This window comes from Camelina sativa, chromosome 4 (assembly GCF_000633955.1).
Source record: "Camelina sativa cultivar DH55 chromosome 4, Cs, whole genome shotgun sequence".
Lineage (NCBI taxonomy): Eukaryota > Viridiplantae > Streptophyta > Magnoliopsida > Brassicales > Brassicaceae > Camelina > Camelina sativa.
The window spans coordinates 26,039,413-26,056,232 of record NC_025688.1 but is presented as its reverse complement, the minus strand read 5'-3'; the positions used below and the strand labels follow the sequence as shown (position 1 = coordinate 26,056,232).

Genomic DNA, 16,820 nt, shown 5'->3' with positions numbered 1-16,820 from the left:
AAAGAGACAAAGGAAAAGGCTAAAAAGCAGATCTCAAAGGAAATTGACAGGTATTTTGCGATTTTAATATGTCTTGATGATGTCTCTGATTACTTATTAAATCACACCTACACAAAATCTTGTTTTAACTATTCTTCTTTTCTGTTTCTGCATTGTAGTTTACCCAATATCTTAAAAGAAATAGCCCGAGAAGATGAGGATAAACAGAATAAACATTTACGACGGGTCGTCGCTAAGCAGGAAGTGCTAAAGATACGTCCTCCTCGTTTGGGAAAGTACAAGTATGAAACTGAATCCTTCTTTACACCTATACATTTTCTTGCTCATTCTGATCAAATTACATTTTATAGTTCTGAAAATTGACTGTTTGTTTCAGATTTGAGGCTCCACCAGTTCAAGTCCTCTTGACAGAAGAGATGACTGGGTCACTTCGTAAGCTGAAGGTATACTCTTTGTTCCCAGAATCCAACGTTTTGGTCCTTGTGAAATTTCTTAGTGACTAAAAAACTGAAACAGTCGTTCTCTTAATTTTGATAGGCATGTTGCACTCTTGCAAGAGATCGATTCAAGAGCCTCGAGAAGCGAGGAATACTTGTTCCCTCAAAGAACATTAGAAGGTTAGTTTTTACAGCAATGACTCATACAGTAAACAAAGTAGATTATGCTGAGTTCTTACTATGATCATGAATTGTGCAGGTCTTAGGAACTCTTCTCACTATCTGCGGCTTGTTTGAGAAAAGCTTTTGGTAGAAATCTTTGGTAGAAATCAACAACAAATGCTATCTCAATCGACTCATATATCTTGTGTTTTAACATTAAGTTGTTTGAAATGTTGTCAAATTTTGAGTTAATGAAAAAAACAATAGATTTTGCTACAAATTCAATCGCTCATGAATTAATAGGTACATTTACACCTATACATACAGCTGAGACTAGGTGAAGGAAACATCTTTTTCGATAACAGAAAGATAATTTTAGGAGTTACATGTGATTTTCTTAAAAAATAGTTGAGACTAGGTGAAATGCTTGAAGTTGAAACTTCTCTTCAAGTTCTGAATTCTGATCATTACATAATCATCTGAGGCTTATGAGCTGTGGAATAATATTGAAGAAATATTTTGTCTCATTGATTTATTATTTTTCCAAATACAGACATTTTTCCTGAAGTTGCTATCAAAATACACTTCTTACAAACCTATTATACATAGAGATGAATAAATGTAACACAACCCCACCATTTAACAAAATCATGAAGAAAAAGGACTCCTGAAAGCTTTTCATATCTCTTCTTTTGCTGTGAAAGTGTATATATTTGTCGAAATGGCGATGATACTTGTGGCAACAGCAAGAACAAGCATTACTGAAGCTACAATCTTGTCTCTTAAAGCCGAAAAACCATTCACATTCCTGCCAGTTTTCAAAACACATCAAAACAATTGATAAGACTTGAAACTTGATTCATTCGGAATTACAGAAGAGGAATTAATCAAGAAGGGTTGCATATACCTTAAGACAATGGCAGCTGGAAAGATGAAAGCTATAGAGACTGTAAAAGTTGATCCTAGGAACTGAAAAAGGTACCAAATGTCTGGTATAGCAATGGCACCCAAGAAACAAGATATCAGTAATGGAAACGTGAGTCCGAAGAATCTTTTGTTGTCTTCCACTAAAGAAAGCTTCATAGGGAACAAGAGTTCGTCAAGGTTGGCTCTTAAAGAGAAGTTGAATAGAGGAAACACAAGCATGAGGTGAATGGCGTAAATGACTCTAACAATGTCGTTTAGTAATGAACCAATGGAAGAATTGGTGCTTTGATCAAAGTTTATTAGAACATCTGTCATGGTGGAATCCCCAAACAGAAGGTAACAGAAAAGACCAGTAGCTGAGTAGATTGTAGCGCACAGAATCACAGAGACCCTTGTTGCTGACAGCACATCTAATGGATCTTTCAGTTCAAATCCGACTGGATGGACTGCAATAATTTGTCAAAATCATTACTTAAGAATCAGGGAATAAAACAGTAGTAAAAGACAGGTTCTTACCATTGAAATGAAAAGTGAGTGCAATAACAATAACAGGGCAAGCAGTAAAGAGACTGAAAAACGATAATCCACCATCTTTGAGTTCTGGAAAGAGTCTAGGAGTCTTTGTTTTCCCTTGGACGATTGCGATGATCGCTAACACCGAGCTTATGACAACAAAGAGTAGAGCAAGCAGAAACGAAATGGCAGAACTAAATGCTAATCTCTCTACAGAAACCATGAACCAGTCAAAATACTTTTCTAGTCAGACCAATACGCATTTGAGGTTTCATAAAAACATGAATTTGGTTAAAAAGGAAACGTACCTACGCGTCTGCATAAGACTAAAGGAAAGAAGAGGAAGACAAAGATGAACAACAAACCAAAGAACCTTGTATTCCACCAATGAGAACCGAACCATTCTTGAAGAAGACCCAAATGTACAATCCCATCCTTTTCATTACCCGATAGAACATCACCTGACAATGAGAAAACAATATCGCTGGTGGATCAATTCAATCCAAAGGGTTTTTGGGTTTGTGAAAAAAAATTTCAAATTTTTGAGGACCCAAAATAAAAAATTCACCAATGATAATCGAGAAAGTAATCATAGACCCAAAAGTGACAACCATTGAAACAATCGTAGCAGCAACTGCACCAGGTTTCCCAAACGAATCCTTCATCACGCCGGCGTAAGTCGTTGACTCTCCGACGAGCGTCGATTTCATCAGAAACCCAGCTGATACATTGGAGAGCCAAGCTATGATCAAAATTATCGAGATAGATGGGATAACACCCAGAACTTTAAACGCAGCCGGAATCGACATAATCCCAGCTCCGACGATGCTCGTTGAGATGTTAAACACAGCTCCAGCGAAGGAGCCATGGCTCTCCGATGATGATGATAATGATGAAGAAGGCTCTTGGTTTGGTAAAAGAGGTGCCTTTATCGCAGGAGACATTTTTTTCTTTACCGGAGAAAGAGAACTTTAACAGAAAATTTCTCCGGCGGCGAAGAGGAAATGGTTTTAAAATGTGTTTGATTTGATTTGTGAAAGAAGAAGAAGAAGAAGAAGACGACGAAGAGATTTGGTTAACGTCCTCTATATTACTTACGTGCATCGTAATAAATACATATTGCCCAGTGGCCAGTGCCCACTGTCATAATTGCAATTAAGTTTACACAACAACTACACCACTGAATATTGAAATTTCTGAAAGGAACACTTCAAAAATATATTTTGTGATGATAATAGTTTTATGCTCTAAATCTATAAATCTAACAAAAATCAGCTATTAATGATATAACAAAGAAAAAAAAATGTATCTGACTACTTTGCAGCATGATGGACAAAGCACAGGTGTACTTACTTGCAAGCTTGAACTGGACAAGAATACTTCTAACCGATGGTTGTTCTGTCTCCAAAGCTTATGGACCATGTTTTGACATCAACTCCAAATTCTTCAACCTATGAATCAACAAATCCACGGGTTTAAAGCTTGTATCTTCGTTTGATAGACTTCTCTGAAATGCGCATTGGGTTTGATTAACATGAATCATCAATAAAGAGCTGTCTTCAGAGCCAGCCTAATTCCGCTAATTGGAGTGTGAATATGAGGTAGAATAATAACCTGTTCAGCTGTAGCAACATCTTGAGGATCTTTGGGCTCAGGTGCAGAGAGTAATGCCTGGATTGAAACAAGAGCTGTCTTCAGAGTAACATTGGTCTTTGAACACATCCAAGCATATTGCCCCGCTTTGACTACTACTATTTGGGTGCATGTGGGTTTGATTAACATGAATCATCAACAAAGATAAACCTTTAATTAGCACACATTGCATGAACATACTAACATACAACCACATTACGAGTGACCCTTTAAAACAACGCTACCACAGAATGAATTTCTGACTACAGATACGACATTAGCAGAAAATAACTATGATACTACCAAAACATTTACCCCATGACAGAGATGAATAGTTGTGCATTAACAACCGATTCAATCTCTATAAACTTCTATAGTACCAAGCAATTTAAGTTTCTTACACATTTTTCAATCTCAATAACAAAATTACAGATAACTAACAAAGCTTCTCAGAGCTTATTTACTTTGATTATCAAGGTGGAACTAATGAGAGATAAGCAAACATCATTCTCTAACTGGTCCATACGACAAGCTCATGAACGCTTTGAGTTCTATTAAAAGATGCAACAGGACATTGGTTAAGCTTTTCAGCAAAAAGACACTTCCTTTCGAAACTCAAAGATCAAAAAGCTAAGACCTTACAAAAAAAATTGAAACAAGAGTCATCATCTTCTTACCAAACTTTGGTTGAAAATTGCATCTTTGGAGTCTCAAATGGATACCCTTCTGCAATTCAAAAAAAAAAAAGATCGATTACGAACACAACACAAATCAAACACCCATAAACCCTAAAATCTCAATTCCTACACCAATTCACAATCACTCGAGTGATAACACAATAGCCACACATGAAAATTTCAACAAAGCCCTGGACTAATCTGAAACGAAATCAAGAGAATCCCCTAACTTAACCCAACACCATAATCCCCAAAACATAGGTTCTGGGTCTTGGAATTTCATAATCAAAGGCCTTAAAGTATAAGAATTTTGGTTCGAACCTGCCATGGTGATATCGATCTGAAAAGTTCTGCCTTCGTGCTTCGCCATCAGAGAGAGAGACGATGTCATCGTCAGAATCAGGATGGTCGGTAAAAATTACCCTTTGTTTATATACTCACTGTAGTATAATAAGGTTTTCGATGGACTTATTTATACTACTGTAATGTAATCATAGAGACTAGTTCTCTATACATCAACCCATAATAAAACAAAACGGTTCGTGTCCCTTTTTGTTTGTGTAGCCAAAAAAGCCAATCTTTCGTGATTTTGATAAGCATGACAATTTTCGCAGAGGCTGCATCTTGTTGTTTAGAGCAGATGGCTGCACAAGGTACTAAAAATATTATTAGGCTCAGCATGGCTTTGTTTGTCTCTCACTTACGACTTTGCAAGAAAAAGATATTTGATTTATATCACATTACAGATTTGCAAATTTGATGTCACTACTTGGTTCAATGATGTTTCATCAAACAAACGTAGGATAAATGTACACAAGCCCTACCCATTTAACAAATTGATGAAGAAAAGACACTCCTGAAAGCTTTTCATATCTCTTCTGTTGCTGTGAAAGTGTATATATTTGTCGAAATGGCGATGATACTTGTGGCAACAGCAAGAACAAGCATTACTGAAGCTACAATCTTCTCTCTTAAAGTCGAGAAACCATTTACATTCCTGCCAGTTTTCAAAACACACCAAAACAACTGATAAGATTCAAACTTGATTCATTCAGAATCACAGAAGAGGCATTAAGGGCTGCATATACCTTAGGACAATAGCAGCTGGAAAGATGAATGCTATAGTGACTGTAGAAGTTGATCCTAAGAACTGAAAGAAGTACCAGATGTCTGGTATAGCAATGGCACCCAAGAAACAAGATATCAGTAATGGAAAAGTGAGTCCAAAGAATCTTTTGTTGTCTTCCACCAAAGAACGCTTCATAGGGAACAAGAGTTCGTCGAGGTTGGCTCTTAAAGAGAAGTTGAGTAGAGGAAACACAAGCATGAGGTGAATGGCGTAGCTGACTCTCACAATGTCGTTTAGTAATGAACCAATGGAAGAATTGGTACTTTGATCAAAGTTCATTAGAACATCTGTCATGGTGGAATCCCCAAACAGAAGGTAACAGAAAAGACCAGTAGCTGAGTAGATTGTAGCGCATAGAATCACAGAGACCCTTGTTGCTGATAGCACATCTAATGGATCTTTCAGTTCAAATCCGACTGGATGGACTACAATAATGTTTTGTCAAAAATCATAACTTTAGAATCAAGAAACTTCAACAGTAGAGTAGAAGATAGGTTCTTGGTTCTTAATTCTTGATACTCACCATTGAAATGAAATGTGAAAGCTGTAACAATAACAGGGGAAGCAGTGAAGAGACTGAAAAACGATAAACCACCATCGTTGAGGTCTGGAAAGAGTCTAGGAGTCTTTGTTTTCCCTTGAACGATTGCTATAATCGCTAACACCGAGCTTATGACAACAAAGAGTAGCGCTAGCAGAAACGAGATTGCAGAACTTAATGCTAATCTCTCTACATAAACAATCAACAGACAAAAATCATCAGACCAAAATGCATTGAGGAGGTTTCATAAAAACATGAATTTTGGTTAAAAAAGAAGCGTACCTACGCGTCTGCATAAGACTAAAGGAAAGAAGAGGAAGACAAAGATGAACAACAAACCAAAGAACCTTGTATTCCACCAATGAGAACCGAACCATTCTTGAAGAAGACCCAAATGTACAATCCCATCCTTTTCATTACCCGATAGAACATCACCTGACAATGAGAAAACAATATCGCTTGTGGATCAATCCAATCCAAAGGGTTTAGGGTTTGTGAAAAAGTTCCAATTTTTGTGAAAGACCAAAAATTAAATCTTGTTTACCAATGATAATCGAGAAAATAATCATAGACCCAAAAGTGACGACCATTGAAACAATCGTAACAGCGACGGCACCAGTTTTCCCAAACGAATCCTTCATCACGCCGGCGTAAGTCGTTGACTCTCCGACGAGGGTCGATTTCATCAAAAACCCAGCTGATACATTGGAGAGCCAAGCTATGATCACGATTATCGAAATAGATGGGATAACACCCAGAACTTTAAACGCAGCCGGAATCGACATAATCCCAGCTCCGACGATGCTCGTTGAGATGTTAAACACAGCTCCGGCGAATGAGCCATGGCTCTCCGATGATGATGATGATGAAGGCTCTTGGTTGGGTAAGAGAGGTGCTTTAATCGTAGGAGACATTTTTCTTCTTTACCGGAGAAAGAGACTTTAACAAAAAAATTTCTCCGGCGAAGAAGAAATGTTTTTAAAAATGTGTTTGATTTGGTTTGTGAGAGAAGAAGATGAAGAAGAAGAAGATTGGTTAACGTCCTCTATATTTTACTTACGTGGCATCGCCATCATATAATAAAATATCATATTTGGAATTAAAAGTTACACACAAACTATAACACATAATATATATATATATATTTTATAGAATTTTTTAATAGGAAAATATCTTAATAATTTAATTATCTCTTCTCTAAGCTTCAAAAATATCTTTTGTATTTTTTTTGGAATTTTAAAACCTGTTCTGTGATAATATTTGTTTTTTTTAGTAACATGTCTAAACTTGGATACTTGTGTGATATTCACACAGTATCACGAACTAGTAGGTGAGATGTCATCGTCTAAATCAGGATACTCGATAATTCATATTTAAAGATAATAATATTAGAGTTATTATAATAACTAGGAATTCAGACCTCCGCAATGTCGCAGGAAATATTAAAAAAAAAAAATTTTAAAATTTAAAATTATACATTATGAAATTATTTGAATGTAATAGAATAGTTTGAATACATAAACTGTTATTAAAAACACAATCATTAAAATAAAAATTTATAACAGTTTAAAGTATTATAAATATAAGATATTTTTATGAAGAATTATGGTAAAGAGCTAAAATTTAAAAATATATATATATGAAAAAGTGATCATTACTGAAAATATTGAACTAATGATTATAATGAGTAATGTAATTTTCTATTAAAGAACTATAATTAAAAATATATTTAATAATGAGTGAAACAATATCAACAAAAAATTAAAATTAAAATATACAACTCTTAAGAACAAAATAAAATAAATTTTAAATATTAAAATAGTTTTTAACTAAAAGTGACGTTTAATAGACGCAACTTTAATTTCTATATTAAGTTTTATTAAATTTCTATATTACTATAATCGTTTCTAAAATTTTAGTTAGATTATAGAATAACATTAAACATTAGATATTAATATTCAAATTATTTATATTTAACATAAAATGAAAATTTTGTTTCGACGAACAATGATTTGTAAGTTATTGATGAAGAGACAAATATATAGAGAGTTCAAAGATATGACTATTTAAATAGATACACCTATTAGAACGAAAAATTGTGATGAAAAAATATAAATAAAATATAGTGAAAAGACACAACTCTACAATGAACAAATACAACTGTTTGAGTTTAAAAAAAAATGATTTTTTTACAAAAATGTACTACGAAAAGTCGCAACTGTTGCTCTTATTTATTCAGATATTTATTATATTTTTTAAACGAAAAGTTAAGATAAATAGACACAACTGTAAATTCAATATTAAGTTGTATTTTTCTCTATTGCTATAATCATCTAAAATTTTAGCTAGATTATAGAATATATTCAATTATCTAGATTCAACATAAAATAGAAAATTTGTTTCAACGAACTTATTAATCAGTGATGAAGAGACATATATAAAGAGAGTTCAAAAAGAATGATTATTTAAATAGATACACCTATTAGAACGAAAAGTTGTGATGAAAAAAATATAAATAAAATATAGTGAAAAGACACAACTCTACAATGAACAGATACAACCGTTTGAATTAAAAAAACAAAGAAAAATATTTTTTTTACGAAAAGGTACTACGAAAAATCGCAATTGTTGTGTCTATATTTGATTATACCTATAAACTCATATAAACTGCTTTTAAATAAAAGGCATCTTTATTACCATATTCAAAAGTCAAATCCAAAAGTTGAATTTTGTAATCCATCTAACTCTTGGAAAAAGACTCTATGTATAAAATTAACTAAAAGTTGTAAATTAGATTCATCATTCCAAAAATATTTTGTAAAATCAAGAATTGGAGGAATCTCTTTACATTTTAAAGAATGAATGCTAGAGAATAATTTCGAGAGCTATAAAAACCGTTGGGATTGAAATTTTATATTATTTTGTGTCATGGCAAAAAATACAGTTCAAACAGACAAATTTATATAGATTTCAAAAGATACGAATATTCAAATAGACACAACTCTACAATGAACAGTTGCAACTTTACAAAAAACCGTTATAATGAACAATCGCAACTTTTTGTAAAACACACAATTTAATTTTTCTACATATTTTTTTGGAAAATTATCTAAAAAATACGATTGAAAAAACACAACTTTTGATGACATTTATTCGGATTGCTATTATATATAGGTATTTTTATTAAACTTTTATATATGAAAGCATCTTTATTACCATATTGAAAAGTCAAATCCAAAAACTCACTATGTAATCCATCTAACTCTTGGAAAAACACTCTAGGTATTTTTATTAAACTTTTATATTTAAAATTAACTAAAAGATGTAAATTAGATTCATCATTCCAAAAATCTTTTGTTAAAAAATGAATGCTAGAAAATAATTTAGAAAAATGTAGAAACCGTTGAAATTGAAATTTTAGTTGATTTTGTGTCATGACAAAAAAAAATGAAAACAGTTCAAACAGACGAATATATATATATATATATATATATATATTTCAAAAGATACGAATGTTCCAATCAACACAACTTTACAGTGAACAGTTGTAACTTTTCATAAATAACCGTTTTAATGATCCATCATGACTTTTCAAAAAATATCCAAAAAATACGATTGAAAAAACACAACTGTTGGTCGCATTTATTCGGATTATTATTATTATATAGATTTTCTACTTAGGTTCAATAATGTTTTATCAAATAAATGTTACACACCACTTAGTCACTTACAATGGAATGCGCTAGTAGAATTAGAAAAAAAAAAAAAAAAAACCTCAATAATCATAAATCTGAAATCTCTCTGAATGTTTTAAAGGCTGATTTCTTCAGTTTGCGTTTATATCCAAGCAGAGTCAATTGTGTCTATTCACGCCTATTGTTCTTTCTCCAGTCCCATGGCTTCTCTGGATTGGAAGAAGCCCACAAACCAATGCGTTTCTGTCTTGCCTCCTTTTCCCACTGATTGATTTCATACACACACACAAATATGAACCATTAATACTCAGAAAATACAATACGAAGAAACTAAAGAGATTTACTAATCTTGCCTTTGCGAGAACGGTGCGTTTATCACAAGCTATGTAATGCCAAGCAAGACCTTTCTTTAGCATTTCCTCCTACATAAAAACCGAAAAAATGGTTTTAACATAGTTTGTATCATAACGGAAGGAAAAGTATAGGGAAGTAATTTTACTACCTGTACAAAAATCCCATTGCAGTATAAATCACCTAAGCATCGTCCATATTGATCTTCTCCATAAACTAACACCTTCAAGCTTTTCCATTGAACAATCTTAAGAAGCCCTTGTTGTGACTCTTTCCCAAACGGCATTTGGCTCTCCGGAGCATCTATTCCCCTATTTATTTTTCCATAACCAAACAGCTTCACTTAACAAACAATCCATGGAATATGCGATCTAAATGAGCTTTTTCTTAAAGGTAAAGAGTGATTTTTTTTACTTTAGTCTAATTCTGAACTTCCGAGCAAGCACTTCCTCATTCTTTATATTTAGTACCCTGTAACCAGAATCAATGATCTTTTGGTGAAGTTCATCTGCTTTTGGGTAATTCCTCTGCTCGCGTGCTTTTGCTCTTTGAACCGCAGCAAGATTGACTTCCTTAGGAACAGAAGATGCCACGACCGGCTCTGAAGTACTGACATACACTGTGATGGTGTCTCCATCTGCCACAGCTTTTGGATCAACCTTATTTTCCATTACACAAGCCTGATCAGCAACAATATCAATTCCCAAAACAAGTTTTTTTTTTTTCCTTTATAATTGGTACTCAAGTAATACTAACCGGAAGCGTTTGAAATTCGAAAAGAATCCCTTCAGGCAAAGACACAGGAGCTCCTTGAGTAGAGTGCTCAACCAGAGTGTGAGGCAAAGGGAGTCCATAAAAGGACAAAAGTCCCTGTCATAAACCAACATTAATCACCCAATACTCATACAATGTATGGAATCTAAACATCTCTAGTTATTTGATACTCATTTCAAAAAACATACCTCAACATCAGCTTTCTGATTCCTTTGTAACACCTCAGTAACAAGCCTAGTAGCTTCCTCTGCTGTCTGTGGTGGAGGTTTGGCTTGCTTCCATGCCTCAAGTATCTTTCTATACCTTAGAGACATGAAAAAACAAGAGTCACACATCAAAGATCACATAATTTATACTAGACGAAACATGTAAACTAATGTAGTGTTGTTGTTTTACCATTTTGCTTGAGCTTTTCTGGACGATTGAACATACCTCCCAAGCCCTTGAGGAACCTAGAAGTAAAGTCAATCATCAAACTCAATTTCTGATGTATCAGTTTAAGCAAAACCCAGTTGTATAACTTTGGTTACAATATTCTGAAGACCACCCTAAAGCTAAAGATCTTTTTGAACCAAATTCAGGTAAAAGATCAGATCATCAGAACTTTTCAACCACTTAATTAGCTAAAGAAGACGAAGTAGATCAAAGGACACTTAGAAGTTTCAGTGAGGAAATTAAGACCTGGGAAGTGTTCTCGAAGTTGAAAAGGTCGTGAGCGAGAGCTGAGACACCGACGGTAGAAGCGGAGACGCTGTGAGGAGCGAGAGACTCGTCGGTCGTTGTGGGTTTGCAGCATTTTCCGTAGAGAAACGTAAGCGCGTTACCCATCTTTTTGACCCAATTTCAGGAATTCCAAAGTAAAAAGAATCTTCGATCTTTGCTAATACCAGAAGAGAAGAGAAGAGAAGACAAGAGAATCCTACAGAGGAGAAGGACAAAGGGGCACTTGTCTCTGAAGTCTGTCTGAATTATTAAGTCAAGAAACACTTTAACTCTCAGTTTAATAAGAAGAAATAAATCAATAATTAAAAGTTATACTATCATTGGGGACAGAGATTGTTATTTACAGTTTTACAGTTTTACACTTTTACTACATTTTCTTTTCAGTTCCAATTGAATTTTTAACAGTTGACAAATTAATATGGAAATTTGATACCATTTAATAGTTTGATTAATCATTAAAAAGTGGTTGGTGATTTGTAGTGATAAAAAACAAAATTTGTTTGAATAATTATTGTGGAATAGATCACATTGTTTGTGGTCCATGTAAAAACACTTACAAATGTGATCCTAGATCACATTGTTTGTGATAAAAAGTCACATTGTTTGTAAGTTGAGTTAAAATTTTACCAAGTCTCGAACAAACTATAGTCAATGGTATGGAATCCAGGATCCACCTATTGTGAGAGCACAAATAACCAATCAGGATGACATAAGAACCCATTCCATACATGGCAAGAATGAAATACATACCGCGATAACCAGTTAAGACAGTTTATTTTGGTTCTCGCCCTGGAACACGCATATAGAGTGTTGTGGTGGAGAAGATGAAAGAAGCTAACATGTTGAGAGAGTGATGCTGGAGCCCATTTATTTATCTCGCTAGCTAATAATGATCAACCCAATAACGTTAATTGTCTTGAATGTTTTACAAAACGTTTTTTTTTATGGCCTACTTTAACAAATAATTGTTTTTCTCAAGTTCCTCTCTCTTTGGTGTGTAAGTAATGGTAGTGTTGGTGCACTAAAAGCCTAGCCTCCTCATGCAATATTAAAACAAGAGTTACAAAAAATCAACCTTTACTTAGTTATTGAAGCAACACAGAGTAATAATTTAGACAGAGTAAACACAAATGAAAATAAAACTGAAAACAAAAAAAAAAAAAAAATTCAGCTATCGTGTCACACTATAGCAGTTTGGCCAACGAAGGAATGGGAAACCATATCAGGTCCGGGGCAAGTAAACACATTCTGCGACCATTCTACGACTCCCCAAATCACTTCGTCTGTTCGTCTCTCTAACTAAATCTCTGCGCACCGAATCTCCGTTTTACTGCAAAAGTTCATCGTCTTCCACCTGTTACTCTCCAACCTCCTCTGCTAGAGTTGGCCACCGCGATCAGATAATGAGAAGACATTTCTTCATGTCCGGCAACCTTAGTCCACGACGTAGAGTTTAATTCAGAGAAAACTAGTTTCCCATTGGTAACCCTTGTTGTGCACCATTCCTCCTCCCCTATCGCTAACACGCAAAAATGCCGATACAAGCATGCTTAAGACCATTTATTAATTCTATATTTTCGTTTGACTAAAAATATCCTGACAATCATCCTACATGTTAAAAGGAAAAAAAAAAACAGAGTATCAAATATCTTTGATATGGTTCAAAAAAATAAACCACATTGGTTTAGAACTTTTCAGGGTATTAAAAGGAGAAAAAAAGTAGTAATAGAGAGAACCAAAACTATAAAGGTCCACTACATTACAAGGACCACAGACTGTGATTAACAAAAACTTGAAATTAATGACGTGGTCTGGTCAACTTGAGGTAGTGAACAGAATTTGAGAGTCATCACAAGAGAGCAGATCTGATACACATATAATACTAGTACCAAGTTTTGTTTTGGAGGGTGTTTAGTAGTAAGCATGGGATCTAGATCTAATCGGAGCTACCTACCATTTGGTACCAAAATAAACAAAACTCCTGCTACGTGTTTTCTATATCAGGAACAAACCTCCCAAGTCATGAGTCATTGAATGATTGAAACCCTTCAAAGCCCTAAACACATATCTTCCTCTGTCACTCTCTCTTCATGGACACTCCACAACAACAACAACAAGACCAAGTCTCACCGCAAGCGAAGTGGTGGGTTGATGGTCAACGCATTGGATACAAAGGCTTCTGGTTCAAACCAGAATTCATCACTGCCTCGGAAGCCATTCGAGCACACTATAAACCTCTTCCTTCCGACATCATCCTTGCATCTTTCCCCAAAACCGGCACCACTTGGCTTAAAGCCCTGACCTCCTCCATTCTCCGACACAGCTCAACATCATCGTCATCTTCAATACAAGACCTGGATCATCTCAATCCCCACGAGGTCGTGCCTTTTTTGGAGATCGAGATGTTTGGCGATAACCCATCCAAGGACATAACAGAGATCTCTTCTCCTAGGCTTTTCAGCACTCATCTTCCTCTCTCTTTCTTGCCGGAGACTGTCAAGACCTCAGGCTGCAGATTCATTTACATAACTCGCCACCCAGCAGACACTTTTGTCTCTCTCTGGCATCTCCACAACAACAAGTTCGGGACAGAGATCTCGATCCGACAAGCCTTCGAGGAGTTCTGCAAAGGCCTTGTCCCGGCTGGTCCCTACTTTGAACACGTCCTTGAGTTCTGGGAAGCAAGAGACCGTGTGATGTTTGTCACTTACGAAGATCTGAAAGCAAACCCGGAAGAAACCGTGAGGAAGATCGCCGAGTTCTTGGGGTGTAAGACAAAAGTGGAGGAGATCGTGAAAGAGTGTAGCTTCGAGAAGCTGCGAAGTACAAGCAAAGAGAGAGGAGAGGGAGTTCACTGGAGTGGAAATAAGTATGACATGTTCTTCAGGAAAGGTGTGGTCGGAGATTGGAAGATTCATCTGACGCAAGAGATGATGAAGGAGCTTGAAGACATTGCTGACCTGAAATGGAGAGGGTCTGGATTGGATCTCAACATTTTCTATAGAACTGCTTCACAATAATCATGCAGTTTATGTCGTTCTTGGGTGGTGATAACTCTCGTAGTTAACTATTTTTACCTGTATCCCCTAGAATTTCCTATTAGAATGAGTTCACTAGATAACTTTGTATAAAGACTTGAACCATCGAGAACCGAATAAATGGATACTTAAACTACTTTTACCACCGTACATGATACGAATCATTATGTATATATTTTCCTCACCATACGTGCAACTTAACATATATAATGCAAGTAAATGTTAAACACTGTATGTGCGTGAACAAGAGCATGCAATCTCAACAAATGTGAAGGTGTGTGCACATATGTATAATGTCAAGTGTCACCTAGGACTACAACATTCTCTACACATCCTAGCGTTGGACCCATGAGATATGGTCTTTGTATACTAAAATTCCCAAATGAACTACAAGTTCTCTCTGTTTTGTTCTCTGGAATAATACTAATCAATCAACGATCCTAAGGATAGAATGCCGGAAGTTACATTCTTACAGATTCTACAGTTAACCGAATCGCAAATATGACAGAGATATTTATAACACACATCTATGTTCCACGAGGATAGAATAACGATGGCTATTCATTTCCTAACCAACAGAGAAATGCAAAACGTACCTGCCTCAAATTGTATCGAATGTTCAGAAAGTTGTGTACATACTTTGATGACTACCCTTTGCCTGCTGCATCAAACAGGGTCTCAAAACTGCTGGAAATGACAAACCAAAAGCATGACACAGTAGTATCACATTATCAGAAACTAACAAGCATTACCACAAAAGGCCTGAATTACCTTTCACATGATACATGTACTCAACATATTTCTACGTAGACAGATTCCTGAATTACTTTATCAATCATTTAGATAGATTCCAACGGCAAAACCAAGAAAGTGATACGCCATCGCCAGCTTCAATGTGTTATTGGGTTTATATTTCATATATTCGTAAACTCAAAAGAGTAATGACATTTTCTCCCCTGGTACAAGTGAAAACGATTGCAGATTGCCTTGCAAATAGGTCAGTGAAAATCTTATTCAAAAGTCATCATCACCGCAAATTACTACAGGCAAGTTCTTCATCTTATTATCTGTCAATCCTATTCATACTGACTTCATAAGGTATCGTCAGCTTACAGCTTATGGCACTGTATAGTTAAAAACAATACACGACTGTACATGTGAAATTATTACAAAGTTGCAAAGAACAATGAAAGAAAGAAAAAAACTCTTGTATCCACTATCATGGCAAATCAACGTGACTAATTGAAGAAATTATATTCACGAATCATTATTTCCCACAAGCTAAGATACAAAATAGAACTCAAATGAATATACATTTCCCTCCAAACGATCAAAAGGTATTATAAACATTTACCAGTTGGTACCTAGTCGCACAGCCGCATAAATATCATTGATTCTTGAGATCATCGATACTTGCTTCTTCAGTAGTACTGTATTCCACTGTAGATTGGTTCAACGCCTTGGGGAGTTCATTGGAAGTTGTGACACTTTTCTGAGTTTGCAGACCCGTAGAGCGCGCAAGATCAATCCATTGCTGCGTTTTATGAAAAAGTTGCAATGAAGTTACAGGACAGTTCAAGAAATAATCAAAACAGGAATATGAGATGTTTGCTTGAAGGGGAAAAAAAGAGACACCGAACACAAGAACAGATCATGGTACAGGCCTAATACTGACCTGAGTTCCAAAGTACGAGTTAGCTACTCGAACAACAAATGATATCATGTTTACAAGTAGAGGTTGAGAAGAAAGCTCGTCAGAAATGCGATGCTCTATTAAACCAGCAATTATCTGCAATTGAAGGTAATATGATTTTAGAGGCAAAAATTCAAAGCATATTGATCTTCATCAAAAGGCCTTCCTTGGCTAATAATATGCAAAAGCATAATAAATTGATGTGGACATATAAAGCACCGCGCATCATCATACCTGATAACGGATATTTGAAGATGTTCCCAGATAACCTCCATACACAAGAGCCGTCTTCAGCATAGGAGACCTCTTTGCTTGTTCACCAACACCCAACTCTGGTTTAATGAATTTTCGTATTGCATACAAAGCATTTGAAGATCCCACAGCTGCAAAACTGGAAACAACTCCAACACCAGCAAGCTTCAAGCCACCGACAATAACTGAAGCAATCCTAAGATTCAGAGACCACTCTTGTCCACCAAGACTTTTTTGAAATGCATTGTCAGGTATGGATCCTAGGAGGCCTCTTAG

General features: G+C 35.3%; 6 protein-coding genes across 11 annotated transcripts in view; 2 read left to right on the top strand and 4 right to left on the bottom strand.

Annotated features, from left to right (window-relative positions):
- The window catches only part of LOC104782522 (uncharacterized protein At2g40430-like), a 10,123-nt gene extending 9,244 nt beyond the window's left edge, over positions 1–879 (top strand). For both annotated transcript variants that reach the window (XM_019245002.1, XM_010507475.2), the window contains 3 exons: positions 377–443; positions 538–617; positions 697–879. In XM_019245002.1, coding sequence (XP_019100547.1) covers positions 377–443; positions 538–617; positions 697–703 — 154 coding nt within the window. In that variant the 3' untranslated portion in view covers positions 704–879. The remainder of the gene's footprint in view (positions 1–376; positions 444–537; positions 618–696) is intronic.
- On the bottom strand, positions 1,089–4,949 carry LOC104782521 (putative sodium-coupled neutral amino acid transporter 7). Of its 4 annotated transcripts, XM_010507474.2 has the most exons (9): positions 4,670–4,940; positions 4,349–4,397; positions 3,654–3,790; positions 3,393–3,546; positions 2,608–2,760; positions 2,348–2,500; positions 2,043–2,249; positions 1,507–1,972; positions 1,089–1,407 (listed from the first exon to the last, which is right to left on the bottom strand). In XM_010507474.2, the coding sequence occupies exons 5-9, from the start codon at positions 2,747–2,749 to the stop codon at positions 1,278–1,280; spliced, it is 1,098 nt and encodes a 365-aa protein (XP_010505776.1). In that variant the 5' UTR covers positions 2,750–2,760; positions 3,393–3,546; positions 3,654–3,790; positions 4,349–4,397; positions 4,670–4,940; the 3' UTR covers positions 1,089–1,277. The 4 variants fall into 4 exon arrangements, with proteins under 4 accessions (XP_010505776.1, XP_010505773.1, XP_010505774.1 ...); XM_010507471.2 differs by having other exon boundaries at positions 2,608–3,546; positions 4,670–4,949; XM_010507472.2 differs by having other exon boundaries at positions 2,608–3,490; positions 4,670–4,949.
- LOC104782520 (putative sodium-coupled neutral amino acid transporter 7) lies at positions 5,062–7,028 on the bottom strand. The gene is made up of 5 exons (XM_010507470.2): positions 6,563–7,028; positions 6,301–6,453; positions 6,001–6,207; positions 5,437–5,902; positions 5,062–5,345 (listed from the first exon to the last, which is right to left on the bottom strand). Exons 1-5 carry the CDS (start codon positions 6,930–6,932, stop codon positions 5,216–5,218), a joined length of 1,326 nt encoding a protein of 441 aa, XP_010505772.1. The 5' UTR covers positions 6,933–7,028; the 3' UTR covers positions 5,062–5,215.
- LOC104782519 (staphylococcal-like nuclease CAN2) lies at positions 9,651–11,805 on the bottom strand. 2 transcript variants are annotated; one of them, XM_010507467.1, is made up of 8 exons: positions 11,520–11,805; positions 11,235–11,290; positions 11,027–11,141; positions 10,821–10,934; positions 10,479–10,744; positions 10,216–10,375; positions 10,067–10,135; positions 9,651–9,977 (listed from the first exon to the last, which is right to left on the bottom strand). In XM_010507467.1, the coding sequence occupies exons 1-8, from the start codon at positions 11,664–11,666 to the stop codon at positions 9,882–9,884; spliced, it is 1,023 nt and encodes a 340-aa protein (XP_010505769.1). In that variant the 5' UTR covers positions 11,667–11,805; the 3' UTR covers positions 9,651–9,881. The 2 variants fall into 2 exon arrangements, with proteins under 2 accessions (XP_010505769.1, XP_010505771.1); XM_010507469.1 differs by having other exon boundaries at positions 10,479–10,723.
- On the top strand, positions 13,652–14,581 carry LOC104784315 (cytosolic sulfotransferase 18-like). The gene has a single exon (XM_010509360.1). It carries the CDS (start codon positions 13,652–13,654, stop codon positions 14,579–14,581), a length of 930 nt encoding a protein of 309 aa, XP_010507662.1.
- Positions 15,641–16,820, bottom strand: part of LOC104782518 (protein RETICULATA-RELATED 5, chloroplastic-like) — a 4,779-nt gene continuing 3,599 nt past the window's right edge. The window contains exon 7 of the mRNA XM_019245001.1: positions 15,641–16,133. Coding sequence (XP_019100546.1) covers positions 15,987–16,133 — 147 coding nt within the window. The 3' untranslated portion in view covers positions 15,641–15,986. The remainder of the gene's footprint in view (positions 16,134–16,820) is intronic.

Bases quoted from the DNA above. Each gene is read 5' to 3' on its own strand.
- LOC104782521 (XM_010507471.2), bottom strand. From the start codon at position 2,983: ATGTCTCCTGCGATAAAGGCACCTCTTTTACCAAACCAAGAGCCTTCT. The intron at 2,501-2,607 runs GTGAATTTTTTA...TCTCATTGTCAG, and splicing joins TACTTTCTCGATTATCATTG to GTGATGTTCTATCGGGTAAT. The intron at 1,408-1,506 runs GTATATGCAACC...GAAAACTGGCAG, and splicing joins CCAGCTGCCATTGTCTTAAG to GAATGTGAATGGTTTTTCGG.
- LOC104782520 (XM_010507470.2), bottom strand. From the start codon at position 6,932: ATGTCTCCTACGATTAAAGCACCTCTCTTACCCAACCAAGAGCCTTCA. The intron at 6,208-6,300 runs GTACGCTTCTTT...TTGTTTATGTAG, and splicing joins AGTCTTATGCAGACGCGTAG to AGAGATTAGCATTAAGTTCT. The intron at 5,346-5,436 runs GTATATGCAGCC...GAAAACTGGCAG, and splicing joins CCAGCTGCTATTGTCCTAAG to GAATGTAAATGGTTTCTCGA.
- LOC104782519 (XM_010507467.1), bottom strand. From the start codon at position 11,666: ATGGGTAACGCGCTTACGTTTCTCTACGGAAAATGCTGCAAACCCACA. The intron at 10,935-11,026 runs GTATGTTTTTTG...GGTTTATGACAG, and splicing joins ATCAGAAAGCTGATGTTGAG to GGACTTTTGTCCTTTTATGG. The intron at 9,978-10,066 runs GCAAGATTAGTA...GAAATCAATCAG, and splicing joins AACGCACCGTTCTCGCAAAG to TGGGAAAAGGAGGCAAGACA.
- LOC104784315 (XM_010509360.1), top strand. From the start codon at position 13,652: ATGGACACTCCACAACAACAACAACAAGACCAAGTCTCACCGCAAGCG.